This window comes from Dioscorea cayenensis, chromosome 11 (genome assembly GCF_009730915.1).
Source record: "Dioscorea cayenensis subsp. rotundata cultivar TDr96_F1 chromosome 11, TDr96_F1_v2_PseudoChromosome.rev07_lg8_w22 25.fasta, whole genome shotgun sequence".
NCBI lineage: Eukaryota > Viridiplantae > Streptophyta > Magnoliopsida > Dioscoreales > Dioscoreaceae > Dioscorea > Dioscorea cayenensis.
Window position 1 is genome coordinate 21,860,609 of NC_052481.1, and position 14,928 is coordinate 21,875,536.

At 35.2% G+C, this 14,928-nt stretch overlaps 4 protein-coding genes across 5 annotated transcripts; 3 read left to right on the forward strand and 1 right to left on the reverse strand.

Moving 5' to 3' along the window:
* The first annotated feature begins 3,945 nt into the window (after positions 1 to 3,945).
* On the forward strand, positions 3,946 to 6,399 carry LOC120271502 (E3 ubiquitin-protein ligase RZFP34). The gene is made up of 13 exons (XM_039278188.1): positions 3,946 to 4,147; positions 4,220 to 4,288; positions 4,385 to 4,472; positions 4,579 to 4,638; positions 4,724 to 4,756; positions 4,874 to 4,951; positions 5,039 to 5,082; positions 5,181 to 5,221; positions 5,322 to 5,404; positions 5,485 to 5,576; positions 5,658 to 5,727; positions 5,806 to 5,847; positions 5,921 to 6,399. The coding sequence occupies exons 2-13, from the start codon at positions 4,233 to 4,235 to the stop codon at positions 6,041 to 6,043; spliced, it is 810 nt and encodes a 269-aa protein (XP_039134122.1). The 5' UTR covers positions 3,946 to 4,147; positions 4,220 to 4,232; the 3' UTR covers positions 6,044 to 6,399.
* A 1,544-nt stretch (positions 6,400 to 7,943) lies between these two features.
* LOC120271879 (probable aquaporin TIP1-1) lies at positions 7,944 to 9,570 on the forward strand. The gene is made up of 2 exons (XM_039278559.1): positions 7,944 to 8,145; positions 8,822 to 9,570. Exons 1-2 carry the CDS (start codon positions 8,013 to 8,015, stop codon positions 9,439 to 9,441), a joined length of 753 nt encoding a protein of 250 aa, XP_039134493.1. The 5' UTR covers positions 7,944 to 8,012; the 3' UTR covers positions 9,442 to 9,570.
* A 75-nt stretch (positions 9,571 to 9,645) lies between these two features.
* LOC120272623 (4-coumarate--CoA ligase-like 5) lies at positions 9,646 to 11,834 on the reverse strand. The gene is made up of 4 exons (XM_039279493.1): positions 10,341 to 11,834; positions 10,194 to 10,261; positions 9,964 to 10,066; positions 9,646 to 9,851 (listed from the first exon to the last, which is right to left on the reverse strand). The coding sequence occupies exons 1-4, from the start codon at positions 11,715 to 11,717 to the stop codon at positions 9,726 to 9,728; spliced, it is 1,674 nt and encodes a 557-aa protein (XP_039135427.1). The 5' UTR covers positions 11,718 to 11,834; the 3' UTR covers positions 9,646 to 9,725.
* An 863-nt stretch (positions 11,835 to 12,697) lies between these two features.
* Positions 12,698 to 14,928, forward strand: LOC120272625 (50S ribosomal protein L9, chloroplastic-like). Of its 2 annotated transcripts, XM_039279495.1 has the most exons (7): positions 12,698 to 12,861; positions 12,931 to 13,058; positions 13,246 to 13,291; positions 13,857 to 13,954; positions 14,026 to 14,073; positions 14,198 to 14,334; positions 14,838 to 14,928. In XM_039279495.1, exons 1-6 carry the CDS (start codon positions 12,739 to 12,741, stop codon positions 14,316 to 14,318), a joined length of 564 nt encoding a protein of 187 aa, XP_039135429.1. In that variant the 5' UTR covers positions 12,698 to 12,738; the 3' UTR covers positions 14,319 to 14,334; positions 14,838 to 14,928. The 2 variants fall into 2 exon arrangements, with proteins under 2 accessions (XP_039135429.1, XP_039135428.1); XM_039279494.1 differs by lacking the exon at positions 14,838 to 14,928 and having other exon boundaries at positions 14,198 to 14,439.

Genomic DNA, 14,928 nt, shown 5'->3' on the forward strand with positions numbered 1-14,928 from the left:
GCTTATGTTTTTGCTAATGTGATTATCAACGTCTGTATTATGTTAAAATTTACATTTATATATTCAAATTTATATTTTAAATTTTAAATTAAGTTATTTTAATATACGTCCCTGTGATATATGTGTTAGCTTATTTTAATTAGACAAATAAACTAAATAAATTAATCTCTATATATATCATACTAGATGCAAATCAAACATATATGTTAATAATAATTAAATTCAATCTAAAAACGTAAAAATTGGCATTGGCCAAACAAAGCTTATTGTTTTTAATTATGAATGATAAATTGGCATCAACCAACTTGGTTGGTAATTAGCCGTTTATATATTTCTGATTTTTCTATAAAAAAAATTATATTATTCAAATTAAGTGATGTGCAACTATTAGTTATTTTGATGTATACAAGTGTACAGAAGATGTGGTTGTGAACAATATGAATGTGATTACTATCAAAGCATGGACCATCCTATACATATATATATATATATATATAAATGAAATACATTGTTGGAGTTGGAATGCAATGTAATGAGAGATGAGATTATTAGATTAGGCCCCACCTCATTGAAACAAAAGGATGTTTTATGGTGTGCCAATTGTACATCCACATTGGAATATTGGTTTTGAGCTAGCTCATTGGCATCCTAATTAAGTTGCTCAACAGTTAATAAGTACAATATTAATTAATTAAAATTAAATTAATTAATTGGAAGATAATGGTTGGCAATGCTGTGGCAGTAGTATTAGCAGTAGCAAGTTGGAGTAGTAGTAGTAGTAGTGATGTTGTTGAGCAATAACCACTTGGGGTAGTGTGAGTGTTCCAACTCATCCATTTGTTGTGACACCATAACCTTTACAAGATATTGACACTCTACCAACTATTTCCTAAATATAACCTCAATCTTCTTTTTCCCCTTTTTAGATGATAAATAATAATAGTAATAATAATTGATTGAAGAGATTTATTGCCATATATATATCTTGCGACTTCTTTCCATTTTTTCCATGGACACATGAGATATAATCTAACTTATTTTTAGAAATATTTTTTAACAAAGACAACAAATGTTGTTTAAAAGACAAAAAGATATAAAAAAGTACACTGGTTACCGTGGTTTAGTGATATCTTAAAGATAAATATCCTTGCTAAAAGAAAAAAGCACGATTCTCTCCAAGAGGGTCCAGATTATGATTAGTAAACAATGTTGATGAATAATATTATATCTTAATATACAATATGTAAATAGTACTGATGACAAATGTTGTGAGAGTAAGGTTTCCGACCTTTCATCTCTTTGTATACTTTTGTGATGAGTTATTACTAGATATTAAATTTAATAGACAAAAAATAACAGATGATCCAATAGACTGTTAACATCTTAAATTTAATACAGTAAAATTTGAATTCAACTTTATTGATTTTCAAACTCAAATTAAATGTGAGAAAGTTTTAAACTAAGAATCCTCATTCAACTTCGGTTTCAAAATATATGTTACATGTATTTTAAATTAATTATGTATTGTGTTTCAATTACCGAATTTTTTTTTTCATCCCATGGTGAAATTAGTTTAATCTTGTTTAAACTATGTCCATGTTTAACTCGCCAATAAAATGAGTGCATAAATCATGATTGACTTAACCCAAATAACACAATAGTTAAATGAATCCTGTATTATATGAAGACATAATTAATCATAAAAATATTATATAATAATAATGTCTAAATCAGCTTAATTAGGTGTTGCGTAAGTTGATATTAATATATCATGTTACTGTTATGTCCATCCCCATCTTGTGAATCTCATTTCATTCTAAGTTCATTAATGCATTTGTTATCAAGATATGTTAAGTTACAACTCAGGCTTATCCCTTAACTTCAAGATACTTGATGAAAATATATATATATATATATATATAACTTAATGTTTTTATTATATAATTTTATAAATAATTTTTATTTGCTCATTAAAAAAATATATACTTTTTGAACCAGAAATCAACCATTAAAAAAAAACACTATTGTTTACTTCTTAATTTCGTTCCTTTCAAAGAAAACATTAACTAAGTATGAATATGTATTATTATAAAGAAAAAGTTAATTAAATTTTAAATATAACATATAAGTAAATAGTACGGTTTATAGAGGTATTTAAATAAATATATTTTAGATAAGAGTATATTAGCACATTGAGAGAGGAGGTCTTGGTCCTTGGCCCAGTCCATCTCCAAAAAGAGCCCATTGAGAAAAGAGAAATTTTTCTCCTCTCAAAGAAAAATATATGAGAGCTATATTTGTTGCAAACATTTGAAAAAAAAAATATATATATAAATTTTTTTAATGAAATGCGGACAAACCACGTCTGGGATGTGCAAAGGCTTATAGTTTTTTTTCAAAAAAATTATAACTTTAAATGAAAAATATTCAGAAAACTAATTATATATATGCATATACATAAATAAAAAGGATGATTGGTGATATAGAATTTTTTTTTCATATTTGCTTATATATTCCTATAAATTATTTTTTAAATTTTATGACTAAAAATCAACCACAAAAGCTTTATCTCCCTGTTTCTATTTTAATAGAAAATTTATCTTATTCATCTTTTTAATCTTCATTAGGAGAGTGACAAAATAATAATAAAACAAGTAAATATTCCATCGATCTTTTGTTACTTGTCCTATTTCAAAGTTTTTCTTTGGTCTTGTATAATTTTTCAATAAATCATATTCAATTACACATTTTACTAAATTATATTTTAAATAAAAGATAATTTTAAAAAATTAATATAATTTTTTATAAATTTTAGATTACTAACTAATTTTAACTAATTTTTTTAATCATGTGAATTAATTAAGATGGATAATAACCAGATGAAAAACTATATTTTTTTCTTAAAAAAAAATAAACCATATATATTAAGACCCAAAGAACAATTGCCCCATAAGAAAATAACAAACAAAACATTCACTAGTCTGTGGATAGACATAACACTAAAAACCGCTATATTTTTTTAATAAAAAGTTTAAAAAAAATTATATGTGTGAAAAATTCAAGGGGTTGTTTGGATACCCAGAAATTATGCCATAATTTGTTCAATATGACATAATTTAACATTTTCTGAGAATTATGTCATATTGGTTGTTTGGGTATTTATTTTAGAGTATAAAATTATGGTATAAAAAAAATATTCCACTAAGAGTGGAATATTTTCTCATTGTAAAAAGTCTCTTTTTTTCTTTTCATCCAGCCACCATCTATGGGCCTACCGAAGATCTCCCTGACCCTCCCAAGAAGCCGTCGGTGATCCGGCCGACCTCCCGACGGCCGGACTCCCAGATCCGCGATCTCCGGAGACCCGGCATGGTCCAGCCGACCTCAGCGATCGGCGCTCCCGAACCGGCCCCATCCAGCCGATGTCGGTGAGACACGATTTGTCACCGATGGTCCGACCTCGCGATGACACCTATCCGCAGACCTGGTAACAGCCGGCTATCCATCGATGGTCCAGTAGACCTCCCGGCGATTCGCGCTACTGGTGGCCTCCGACAACCGACCGGTGGTCCCGATCCCGGTGACTGCCATCGATCACCCGTGACATTCGCTGATCGCCTAGTCTCGTAATTTTTTTATTTTGTTACTCGACATTTGATTCCGTAAGAATAAAAATATCTACGATTTACTGTAATAATTATTTCATGACTCTACTCGTATAATAAAAATTATGTCATATTTTTTTTATTTTGTAGCGAAACATGACCCTTAAATAAAAAAATAATAATAAAAAAATAATTTGAGTGGTGGGGCCTATAGCCACGTCAGACTAGCGTTGGAGAACTTATCCATTTGCACGGTATTCCATCTTTTTCCAATTTGGCCCCTATTGTTTAGTTGTTTTCCCAATAACATCCCATTTCGCTCTCATGTCTCTCTGAAGGCTCTAATCTTCGATACTTCCAAGCAAACTTTGCCTTTGCTTCCCTTCTTCTCTCACTTCTCTCTCTTTCTTTTTCGCCGCCACGTACTCCTCCTCTCTTTTCGTTCTTTTTTTACTTTTTCAAAGATATTTTTTGGGCTTCAATCTCAATGCCGAGTATTTATTGATTCAGTTCCCGTTTCAGCATTGAAGAGCTTGGAAAAGGTGAGATCTTTCCTCTAATCTGCTTGATTTGTTCTTGTTTGAGCTTCCTGTTTGTTTATAATTAATTTTTAGGGGACGTGGAAGGATGGAAATTGAGAAAGGTGGTAGCTTGGTGGATATGGTGGTATCTAGGGACTTTGGGTATTGTGCCTCTGTTTTAAATTTTGGATTTTTTTCTTCTTCTTTTTCTTTTTTGTGATTTTTATTGATTATTTGGTGTTTTTTTTTTCTTTGTAGATGCTCGCATTATAAAAGGAAATGCAAGATTAGAGCGCCTTGCTGTGGCGAGGTGTTTGATTGTAGACATTGCCACAACGAAGCCAAGGTGATGTGTTTTTTTAACATATTTGTTGTTGATTTTCTAGTCATGGAGTTGATTTTTTAATCATAAATTCTAGTAAAAATTTGATTTTGTTTGATGGGTTTAACAGAACTCTTTTGAAGTTAGTCAGTTTGCTCGCCATGAGATCCCTCGCCACCAAGTCACCAAGGTTGGATTACCATTTTTCTGGAATTTTGTTAGAATATTTTGCTGTTGTTTTGTATCTAATTCTTAGTCTTTGTTTGATTTAATAGGTTATATGTTCTCTCTGTGACAAAGAACAAGATGTGAGTCTTCGATTTTTTATTTATTATTATTTTTTTTTCAGACTTGTAGAATTTTTAGATGATGTGTTATTTCTCATCCTCTTATCCTCTTTGTTTGGCCTGTCTTCTTGATGACAGGTTCAGCAAAACTGCACAAATTGTAATGTTAGTATGGGGAATTACTTCTGCTCAAAATGCAAGTTCTTTGATGATGATGTGAGATTGCTAAATTATCCTTTGCATTGAATTTTAGCTCATGATATCTTGTTTTATGTTTGAAATATGTAATCTTTGATTTGTTAGGTTTCAAAGAACACATATCATTGCGACGGTTGCGGCATTTGTAGGTTAGAAGATTTCCTTATGAGATTTGCCTTTGGATTTTTCTTTTTGTTAGTTGATTCTTAGATTCTAATTCATCTTCATTGTGTTTATTGAATTATAGAGTTGGTGGTGCAGAGAACTTCTTTCACTGTGATCAGTGTGGTAAATCACTAATTCATTGGTCATTTCACAATGCTAATTAACTGTCATTGTTATATATATATATATATATCTAATATTTTGTATTGCAATTCAAATTCAGGATGTTGTTATAGCAAAATGTTGAAGGATTCACACCGATGCATCGAAAGAGCAATGCACCACAACTGCCCAATTTGTTATGAAGTAATGACTATATCAATTCTCTTTCATTAATTTTTTTTTTTCCGTTTGTGTTCTTGTATTCATGAACCTTGTGATTCCAGTATCTGTTCGACTCATTAAAGGACGTGAGTGTACTACAATGCGGCCATACAATACATTTGGGTTGCCTCCAAGAAATGAAGCTGCATTTCCAGTATGTAGTTCGGAAATTGATTCAATCTCATTAGCTGCTCTATTAGTTGCCAAATTATTCAATTTCAGTTTTGTACTGCAGATTTGCATGCCCTGTATGTTCTCGATCAATATGCGACATGACCAGCGTGTGGGAAAAACTCGATCAGGAGGTAAATTTACTAACAATCTCAAAATTAGTCTCGGAAAGTAGTTGCAACAACTTCACACTAATTAATTTGATTTAACAGGTTGCTGCTACTCCAATGCCTGATATATACCAAAATAAGATGGTAAGGGAGTACGGTACACGATGATCTATCTATATCTGCAAATGCTCAAACTAAATGATTTAATAATCATCAGGTGTGGATCCTTTGCAACGATTGCGGTGTCAAATCAAATGTGCATTTCCACATTGTTGCTCACAAATGCCAGAGTTGCAATTCCTACAACACCAAGCAGACGATCGGTGTTCCATGTTTGTAGGTAGTTTGAAGTATAATGCAGCAATGCTTATTTGAACCTTCATATTTGCTTGGGAGAGAATATCTCGGTGCTCTGATTTAATTCATCGATGCGAAAAACAAAAGATCGGCGGCGATGATGAGTTTGAGGTTGATGCTTTCTGAGCATCCGGTTGCATGTTTTCCAATGATCTGATCACACGGAGCTACATTGTGTTGCCATTGTGCTGATGTTTATGCTCTTTTGCATGCATTACTGATATTTGTTTCACTATGCTTCAGTAATCATATATATATATATATATATATATATAATGCGCAAATATGTTGCTCTTCTTCCTAGTTGCAGCTTAATTCGAGGGAAAATTATCTTTTCAATTCTACTGCTGTTAATTATATATGAAGAAAAAGATTTTGTTTTTACCAGCTACATAGGGTTTTTTTGGCAAGGGCCAACACCTACGTGTCTCAATCATGCATTGTGAGGAGCCTAACCTTTGGTCTCGTTCATGACAGTCTAGCTTCACAAAATCGGTCAAACATATAAATCAGATTTTATGAAAAAAATTTGTTAGTGGTTTATCCAATTTTTTTGAAAAAAATATTTAATAAAAATCACAAATTTATTGTAAAATAGTTTTTACTAAGATACCCCCATGATCTAAGGGCACAACATGGATCAAGAGTAGTCTCTTTCTTCTAGCGGCTAAAACAGGCCTGTATTACCATGCGATTATTTTCGCCGGTCTTGCTGCTTTTCATCTAATGTTTTCTCTGCTTTTCTCCTATTTGTCTTTTTTTTTGTTTCCCTCATCTCTGGTGAGAATTTTGTGTTACAGTCTGTGAATGTTTTTTTTTTGCTACTAGTTATCTCTGTTTGTTATACTCTTTATGTCCTATTTTTAATAAATCATTGGTTCATCCATTTTATTCAAAATAAAAAAACTAATTTACCAAGAAAAATATAAATCAACAAAGGTTTGAATTTTAACATAAATAAACATAAAAATTAAGAACATCACAATCACAGCTACTCAAGGCCAGTGACAAACTGACTCAGGACTAAAACCAATTTTAATTTCTTTTTAATTTGAATTTTTATTTCAAACTCAGGCTAAATGACAACTTCATCTGTAATATCACCATCAAATCAACCAAACCTTAAACTATAATTAAAGTTTTTTTTTTAAAAAAAATATTTTAGAATGAAAATTTATAATTAGACCCTCCACCAACAATGCTCTTATGCCAATTGCCATTTATAAATTATAAACAATAAAAATGTTCATTATCGGATCAGATGGTTTCATTCAATCAACAATCAACAAATCTTTTCAGTCGTATGCTTTTCTAATTAATATATATATATATATATATTAAATTAGAAAATTCTAATGAACATTATTATTAGAGTAATGTTAGTAGTTTAGCAGGGGAGGCAATATACAATGGAATACCACCGGCTTCATCACTAAACATCACTTAAACCCCTCAATAATTGCATTCCTCCTAATCCAACTCTGATTAATTAATCTAAAACAAATAATAATAATAATAGACTAAAGCTAGAGATAAGATAACCTTACGAAAGCATATATATAGTTTAAGAGAAAATAATTAAAAACACTAATCCAATGTTAATTAGGGGTTAATTAAGTGCAAATAAGACTAGAAGATAAAGCCAACCAGACATTGTCATATCAGAGAAGAGAAACAAAGACCATTATCTATGTCTGCAAACCGACCATTACACGTGTCAGCCGTACAAAATTTTGGAGGCAAATGCTGAGCTGTAATAATAATTTAAAAAATTAAAAAAATTTATGTGAGTTTTAAGTTTTTGAAATTTAATAAAAGAAAGGATGATGTCCACTAGAGATTGGAATATATATATATATATATATATATATAAAGATGAGTAATGGCAGCGAGAGAGATCTCATAAGGAAAGGAAAGAGGGGAAGAAGAAGAGAGGTTGAGATTGAGGGAAAATGCCGATCTCGAGGATCGCGATTGGATCAACGGCGGAGGCAACGCACCCGAGTGCGTTGAAAGCGGCTCTGGCTGAGTTCATTTGCACTTTTATCTTTGTGTTCGCTGGCCAAGGCTCTGGCATGGCATTCAGTATGCATCTCTTCACTACTCAACTCTTTTTTTCTCAAAAAAAAGTAAAATATAAATTTATCTGGTGTTAAATAGTAGAGAATTTTGATTTATAATTTATTGGAATAGTTGTGAAAGTTTTTAGATTTTTAGAGGTTGCTTTCTAATTTTTAAAAGTTAGATGTGGGGAGATCACGGGCTCAAATTTTCTCCTCTAACTCATCTGCTTTCAGATCGTTTATTCATCGCTTATCCGGGATTTTTTTATACTTTTACATATCATCTGTACATCCCAGCTCTCAGATCGGGCTTTTAGATCTGCTTTATATTCATAAAAAAAACATTTGTCTTTTATTATTAAAAAAAATAATAAAAATTTGTACATAGGGTCATAGATTCAGATTTCAGACTGTGTGGCCATCATTAAACTACTTTATTATTTTAAAAAATAAAACAAAATATTTAGGGTTTTTCTTAAAAAAATTCACTCTAATATTATCACAAAACTCATAAGAAATATGTAGTTTTAAATTTTGTATAAATTTATTTATTCCCTTTTTTTATTTGCGTAACATATAGCCTCAAAAAATAAATGACCATAATATATTTTTTTTGAAAAATAATATTATATATATATATAAAGTTTCTTTTTTTTAAAAAAAAAATAATATTAATTTTTGAAAATTTGAATGAAAAGGCAAGCTGACCGGAGGGGGAGCAGCGACGCCAGCGGGGCTGATATCCGCCGCGATAGCCCACGCATTCGGGCTCTTCGTCGCCGTCTCCGTCGGCGCGAACATCTCCGGCGGCCACGTCAACCCAGCGGTGACCTTCGGCGCTTTCATCGGCGGTAACATCACCCTCGTCCGTGGGCTTCTCTACTGGATCGCCCAACTCCTCGGCTCCACCCTCGCTTGTCTTCTCCTCATCTTCTCCACCGGCGGTCTCGCCACCGGATCCTTTGGTCTCTCCGGCATCAACGCCATCGAAGCCCTAGTTCTTGAGATCGTGATGACCTTCGGCCTCGTGTACACCGTCTACGCCACCGCCATCGATCCGAAGAAGGGGAGTTTGGGAACAATCGCGCCGATCGCGATCGGATTCATCGTCGGAGCGAATATTCTCGTCGGAGGAGCGTTTGACGGCGCGTCGATGAATCCGGCGGTATCTTTTGGGCCGGCATTGGTTAGCTGGGCTTGGGATGATCACTGGGTTTATTGGGCTGGGCCGTTGATTGGTGGTGGACTTGCTGGGCTTGTTTATGAGTTGTTCTTCATTTCTCACACTCATGAGCAGCTATCCACCACTGAATACTGAGAGCGTTGCATGCCCACTGTTAAAGCTCTCTCTTTCTTTTTTTTTGTTGTTTTTCAAGTGTTTCTTTGTACGCTGCTGCTGCTGCTGTTTGTTTGTATTTGCTTTTCGTTTGCTCTTGTTTTTGTTTCAAGACATGTTAATAAATTATTATCTTTTCTTTCCTTTTCTTTTTTTCCTTCAAGAAAAACTTATTAATTTGTTAAACTGCATATATATATATATATATATGTATGTATGTATAAGATTAAGGTAATAGGAATGAGGATAAAAAGAAAAATTCAATACTAAAGCTTGGAGTGAGGTGCTTGTTTGATAAGAGCAACCAACTGCTTTCTGAGAATTTTGCCGGCCATGGAACGTGGTATGGCATTGATGAATCCAACCCTTCTTATCTTTTTGTATGGAGCCACCTACAATAAAATCTAATATATATTATATATATATATATGAAAAACATCCCATTCAAATATTCAACCCTTTTTTTTTTTTAAAAAAAGGTCTGTGTCTGATCTTCTATTTTACCTGACCAGCCACAAATTGAATCACATCCTCACTTGTAAGTTCACTTCCAGCTAATTTCACCACAAAAGCCACTGGTATCTGTCCAGATTCCTCATCCTCCATTCTAAAAAATAATATCTTAATTGTTACAATAATAATATCAATGATTTACTTTATTTTAGTTTTTCCTTGTATAAATAAGAATCCTGACAACAATGTATTAATATATTTAATATTAATAATAAACTTACGGAACCACTGCAGCATCAAGTATATCCGGATGTCTCACAAGCACAGCTTCCAACTCCGCAGGAGCCACCTAATTAACAAATTAATCAATTTAAATAATCAATTAACAAAATAAAATTAGATATTTATATTTAATTAAATCACAGAACCTGGTAACCATTATGCTTAATGAGCTCCTTAATCCGATCAACAATGTAGACGAACCCATCTTCATCGATGAACACGAGATCTCCGGTCCTCAACCATCCATCTCTATCCAACGTCTCAGAGGTTGCCACGTCATTCCCTAGATACCCAGCCATCACTGTGGGGCCCTTGAGCCATAGTTCCCCCTCTTCGCCGGGGCCCACAGTCTTCCCGCTCGCCACGTCAACAACCCTAGCTTCAAACCACGGCAACAGCCTCCCCACCGCCTCCTCCCTCTTCTTCGCCTCCTCCGACGCCGCGAAGTACGTCGCCGCGCCGCTGCTCTCCGTCAACCCGTACCCCTGCCTCAACTCCACCCACGGGAACCTCCTCCTAAACTCTCTTCCCGTCGCTGGCGCCAGCGCGGCCGCCCCGGTGATTATCCTCCGCAAGTTTGATAGATCGAGCTTGATCTCACCATCGTTCTTCAACATCGCAACCAGCACCGGCGGCACTGCGGGAATGTTGCTGATCTTGAACCGCTCCACCGCCTCCATCATTGCCTGGAGCTCGAATCGGCTCATCACCACCGTCGTCGTCCCCACGCTCGGTAACCCTAGCGCGAAGAAAGCCAGGCCGTACACGTGGAACATTGGGAGGAACCCTAGATAAACATCGTCTCTCGCCGAGCTCACATCCACCGTCCATTTCAGCAGTTTAAGCGTCGCGATGAGATTCGCGTGCGTTAGCTTCACTCCCTTGCTTGCCCCTGTCGTACCCGAAGAGTAGAGCAGCACCGCCACATCGGACGCCGTCGACGGCGAGGTTACCTCCTCCGGATCGGCGCCCTCGATCAGCTCCTCCGCGGAGAGTGCCGACTCGTCGGACGGTGATCGGGTGGTGAGGAGGATGGGGATCGAGAGGGAGGCGAGCTTGTGGGCGAGATCGGGGGCGGAGATGGCGAGCACGGCGCCGGAATCGAGGGCTTGCTTCTCGATCTCGGCGGGGGTGTTGACAGGGTTCGCGGGGGAGACGGCGGCACCTGTGACGAGAATGCCAAGGGTCACCACCGGATAGATAATGGAGTTGGGAGAGAGGAGGAGGACAGTGTTTCCGGGACGGAGACCGAGGGATCGGAGCGCGGTGGCGAGGGAAAGGACGGAGCGGCGAAGATGGTAGTAGGTGAGAACATAGCCGGTGGCGGCGTCGATGAACGCCGGCTTCTCGCCGGCGACGTCGAGAAGGTTGGATAGGACGAAAGCGGCGACATTGGAGACCTCACTAGGGTTTGGATCGAGGGGAAGTCGGTGGAGAGAGTGGTACGTTCCGGTTTGCCTGCAGAAGCCACTGCGCTTATCGTGGTCCAGTTGGGGGAAAAGTTCAGATTCGTTACCTGCCATGCTCGTTAGCAGTGGATTTGAATAAGAATCGAGGGAGGTGATGGTACGGTCTTATAAAGTGGTTGGGTTGCATCGTTGGGTCCGATGAAAGGTTTGTCTTGACCTGCTTGTAAGTTGATTTGGGGCCGGCCATTGATCTTGAAGACATTGAGGTATGTGTTGTCAAAGAATATTCATTGGATTTCCTAATATTCTTAAATTTATTTATTTTCACCTAATTTTGCATGCCTAATAAACACTTGTCAAAGAAGATAGGTATAATTAAACAATGACTTTCAGACTTTGATTAGCTAGCTAGTACCTGCTTCTCGTTTTCCCAGTTTGGTATCGAATGGCAACTTATTATTATTATTATTATTATTATTATTATTCAATAGAAATGATGTTGTAATTTTGTAGAGATTATCTATCTACAGAGTAGCATCGATCTCTAAGTTTGAGGGAGACGTGATCAAAAATTTAAAAGAACGTTCACTAGAAATCATTGGTGAGTGTCTAATGGGCCATAATTATTTTATTATTCACAAAGTGATAGTATTGTCAAAAAGTCTTATATGTTTGTATTTGTCCTAACTGAACAAAACTATGAAATTGAAATATTTTTTTATTTAAGTTTTCTATTCTATTATTGATAACAATGCGTTTTATTTTTAAGATGCAGTGCATAGGAAAAAAAGTTAGAGTTTGTGTTATCTTATTTATAAAAAAAAAACATATAAATTTTCACTTTTATGTTACATAAATTATTTTTCAAAAAATTAATTGAAAAACTTTTAAGAGCATATTAATATATTATTGTTGACCTTGATATGCTATTTATATATTTAATTGTTTTAATATATCGCAATTGCTTTGATCACAGCGCTGATCGCAAGACAAGATGGACGGTGAATGATTAAAGCCCATCTATTGAGAGGCCCATGTTTATATATTTTCAGTGGGCCAAAAGGTCAAAAGCTCGTAAGCCCAAAAGATTAAGATAAGGAAGGAGGGAAAGGGAGAGTGAGAGGGAGCCACAACAATGGCAACAGCTTCTTCGCCCTCACTCTCATGGAGCTCCTCCTCCCGTTCATGGCCGACCTTCCACGATCGGTCATCCATGCCGATGATTGTTGCCCAGAAGAAGGCCAAGAAGACCCGCAAGGTACTCTTAATCCCTTCCCTCTTCTATGATCTCTAGGGTTTTGATTAGTTATCCCTTGAATCCGAGTAGATTATACTGAAAGAGGACGTCTCCGAGCTTGGGAAGAAGGGGCAGCTTCTTGAGGTGAAGGCTGGCTTCTTCCGCAACTATCTCTTCCCACTTGGCAAGGCCCAACTCGTCACCCCCCTTCTCCTCAAGTGCATATCTCTTCTTAGTTCTTACCCTTTTTATTATTTTTTTTATTTTTTTAATGATGCATCAGAAAGGCAAAAATGAAATGTGAATCAAAATGCAACAAAGAAGAAGAATACAAAAATAATAAAAAAAAGGTTTTTTTTTTGTTTAATTAGTTATTGAAGTTGTGCTTCCTTGCATCTTTTCCAGGGAAATGAGGGTTGAAGAGGAGAGAATTGAGGCTGAGAAAAAGAGGGTGAGGATCATCTTTGAGTATTTTTTATAAATGTGTTTTAATTCTTGAAATGAAAGAAATCTAATGAATCAGCATAAAAAATTTGTTGTCTTGTATTTGTTTGAATGAAGACAACAAAATGATCAAAGTTATTACCTTTCCCTGATATTGGTTTACATTTGTTTACCCTTTTCTCTGTTTTTCTGTTCAATCCAAACACACACCCTGTTTCTTACTATATAAATATGAGCATGCTTGATAATCTGTGAACTTGTACTGGTGCAGCCTTTGACTCAATCTTTACCTATAAACACTTAACTTTATCACTACCCTTTCTATGTCTTATCATATATGTTGCTAATACATTGCGCCTTGTCATGCATTATGTGTTATGAATATTAAACATGATACATTCCGGAAGGCACTCTTGCATAATCTTTTCGACTCTCTCTTCCGTAGCCTAATATTTAATCTAATCTTTACACATACTTTACTTTATCAACAAGCCTTTCTATATCCCATGATCTGTCGTGCATGGATTTGCTTGTAATTTTTGAGTTGTTGCCTATGTTTGCTATGGAACCAGGTGAGAGAAGAGGCTGAGCAGCTTGCTTTGCTTTTCCAAACTGTTGGAGCATTCAAGGTGAAACGCAAAGGTGGAAAAGGAAAACTAATCTTCGGAACGTGAGTTTCTCTATGCACAAACAATGTTTTTACAAGCTTGCTTCATATAAAAAATTATACCTTTTCTGCAGTGTTACTGCACAAGATCTTGTTGATATAATCAAGGCACAATTGCAAAGGTTTGTTCCTTATTTTACATCCAAGTGGACTAGCTAGTGTGATACATGAAGAATTCATCAATCTATATTTATCTTCTGTTTGATTTTTTCTTGTGCATGTTTTTTTTTTTTTTTTAACTTTCAGGGATGTCGATAAGAGAATTATTTCACTCCCAGAGATTCGTGAAACAGGAGAATATATAGCAGAGCTTAAGCTTCACCCTGAAGTCACTGCCCAAGTGAGACTCAATGTATATGCTAACTAGTTCAACCATTTTGTTTGTAAGTAAACCATTCCATCCGGTCACAAAACAATGCATTATTTTCTGTTTATCTTCGTTCAAGAGAATGATTTTTCAATGCAGACCCACTTGACATAGTTCAAACTTCAAACATGACTCTCTCTCTCTCTATATATATTATTATATATCCCTTACCAAAATTTATTTGAATTATTGGTGATAAATCTATGGGATTATTTGGTCCGCAGTGCTAATACAAATTCAATCATTAAATTTTTTACTATTTGGTGCTTATATTTTGAGCCGAATTATTCTTTTAAAATAAAAACAAGTATAATGTCACTCAATTATCTCATCTCATTTCGTATGTTTTTAATCTTGTAAAATATTTATCCATTTCTCTTCTACCCTTTTTTTTTGTTCATTTTTTAATATTAATATATTTTCCATCTAATGCTCACCATTGAGTTGTTTTCATTTTTTTCAATACTCATATATTTTCCATCTAATGCGCACCATTGAGTTGCTTCTTTTGCTTTTCAGCTTCATCCGGCGCTTGCACCTGTGTCTTGGTTGTCTGCTTTCACTTGCTGCTTTCTCAATCTGAGTCTTCACTTATTGTATCTTTTTAATA

Bases quoted from the DNA above. Each gene is read 5' to 3' on its own strand.
- LOC120271879 (XM_039278559.1), top strand. From the start codon at position 8,013: ATGCCGATCTCGAGGATCGCGATTGGATCAACGGCGGAGGCAACGCAC. The intron at 8,146-8,821 runs GTATGCATCTCT...TTGAATGAAAAG, and splicing joins AGGCTCTGGCATGGCATTCA to GCAAGCTGACCGGAGGGGGA.
- LOC120272625 (XM_039279495.1), top strand. From the start codon at position 12,739: ATGGCAACAGCTTCTTCGCCCTCACTCTCATGGAGCTCCTCCTCCCGT. The intron at 13,955-14,025 runs GTGAGTTTCTCT...CCTTTTCTGCAG, and splicing joins GGAAAACTAATCTTCGGAAC to TGTTACTGCACAAGATCTTG. The intron at 14,074-14,197 runs GTTTGTTCCTTA...TTTAACTTTCAG, and splicing joins ATCAAGGCACAATTGCAAAG to GGATGTCGATAAGAGAATTA.
- LOC120272623 (XM_039279493.1), bottom strand. From the start codon at position 11,717: ATGGCAGGTAACGAATCTGAACTTTTCCCCCAACTGGACCACGATAAG. The intron at 10,262-10,340 runs GTTCTGTGATTT...TTTGTTAATTAG, and splicing joins TTAAGCATAATGGTTACCAG to GTGGCTCCTGCGGAGTTGGA. The intron at 10,067-10,193 runs GTAAGTTTATTA...ATTATTTTTTAG, and splicing joins CTTGATGCTGCAGTGGTTCC to AATGGAGGATGAGGAATCTG.
- LOC120271502 (XM_039278188.1), top strand. From the start codon at position 4,233: ATGGAAATTGAGAAAGGTGGTAGCTTGGTGGATATGGTGGTATCTAGG. The intron at 5,405-5,484 runs GTAATGACTATA...TTGTGATTCCAG, and splicing joins ACTGCCCAATTTGTTATGAA to TATCTGTTCGACTCATTAAA. The intron at 5,728-5,805 runs GTAAATTTACTA...TTGATTTAACAG, and splicing joins GGGAAAAACTCGATCAGGAG to GTTGCTGCTACTCCAATGCC.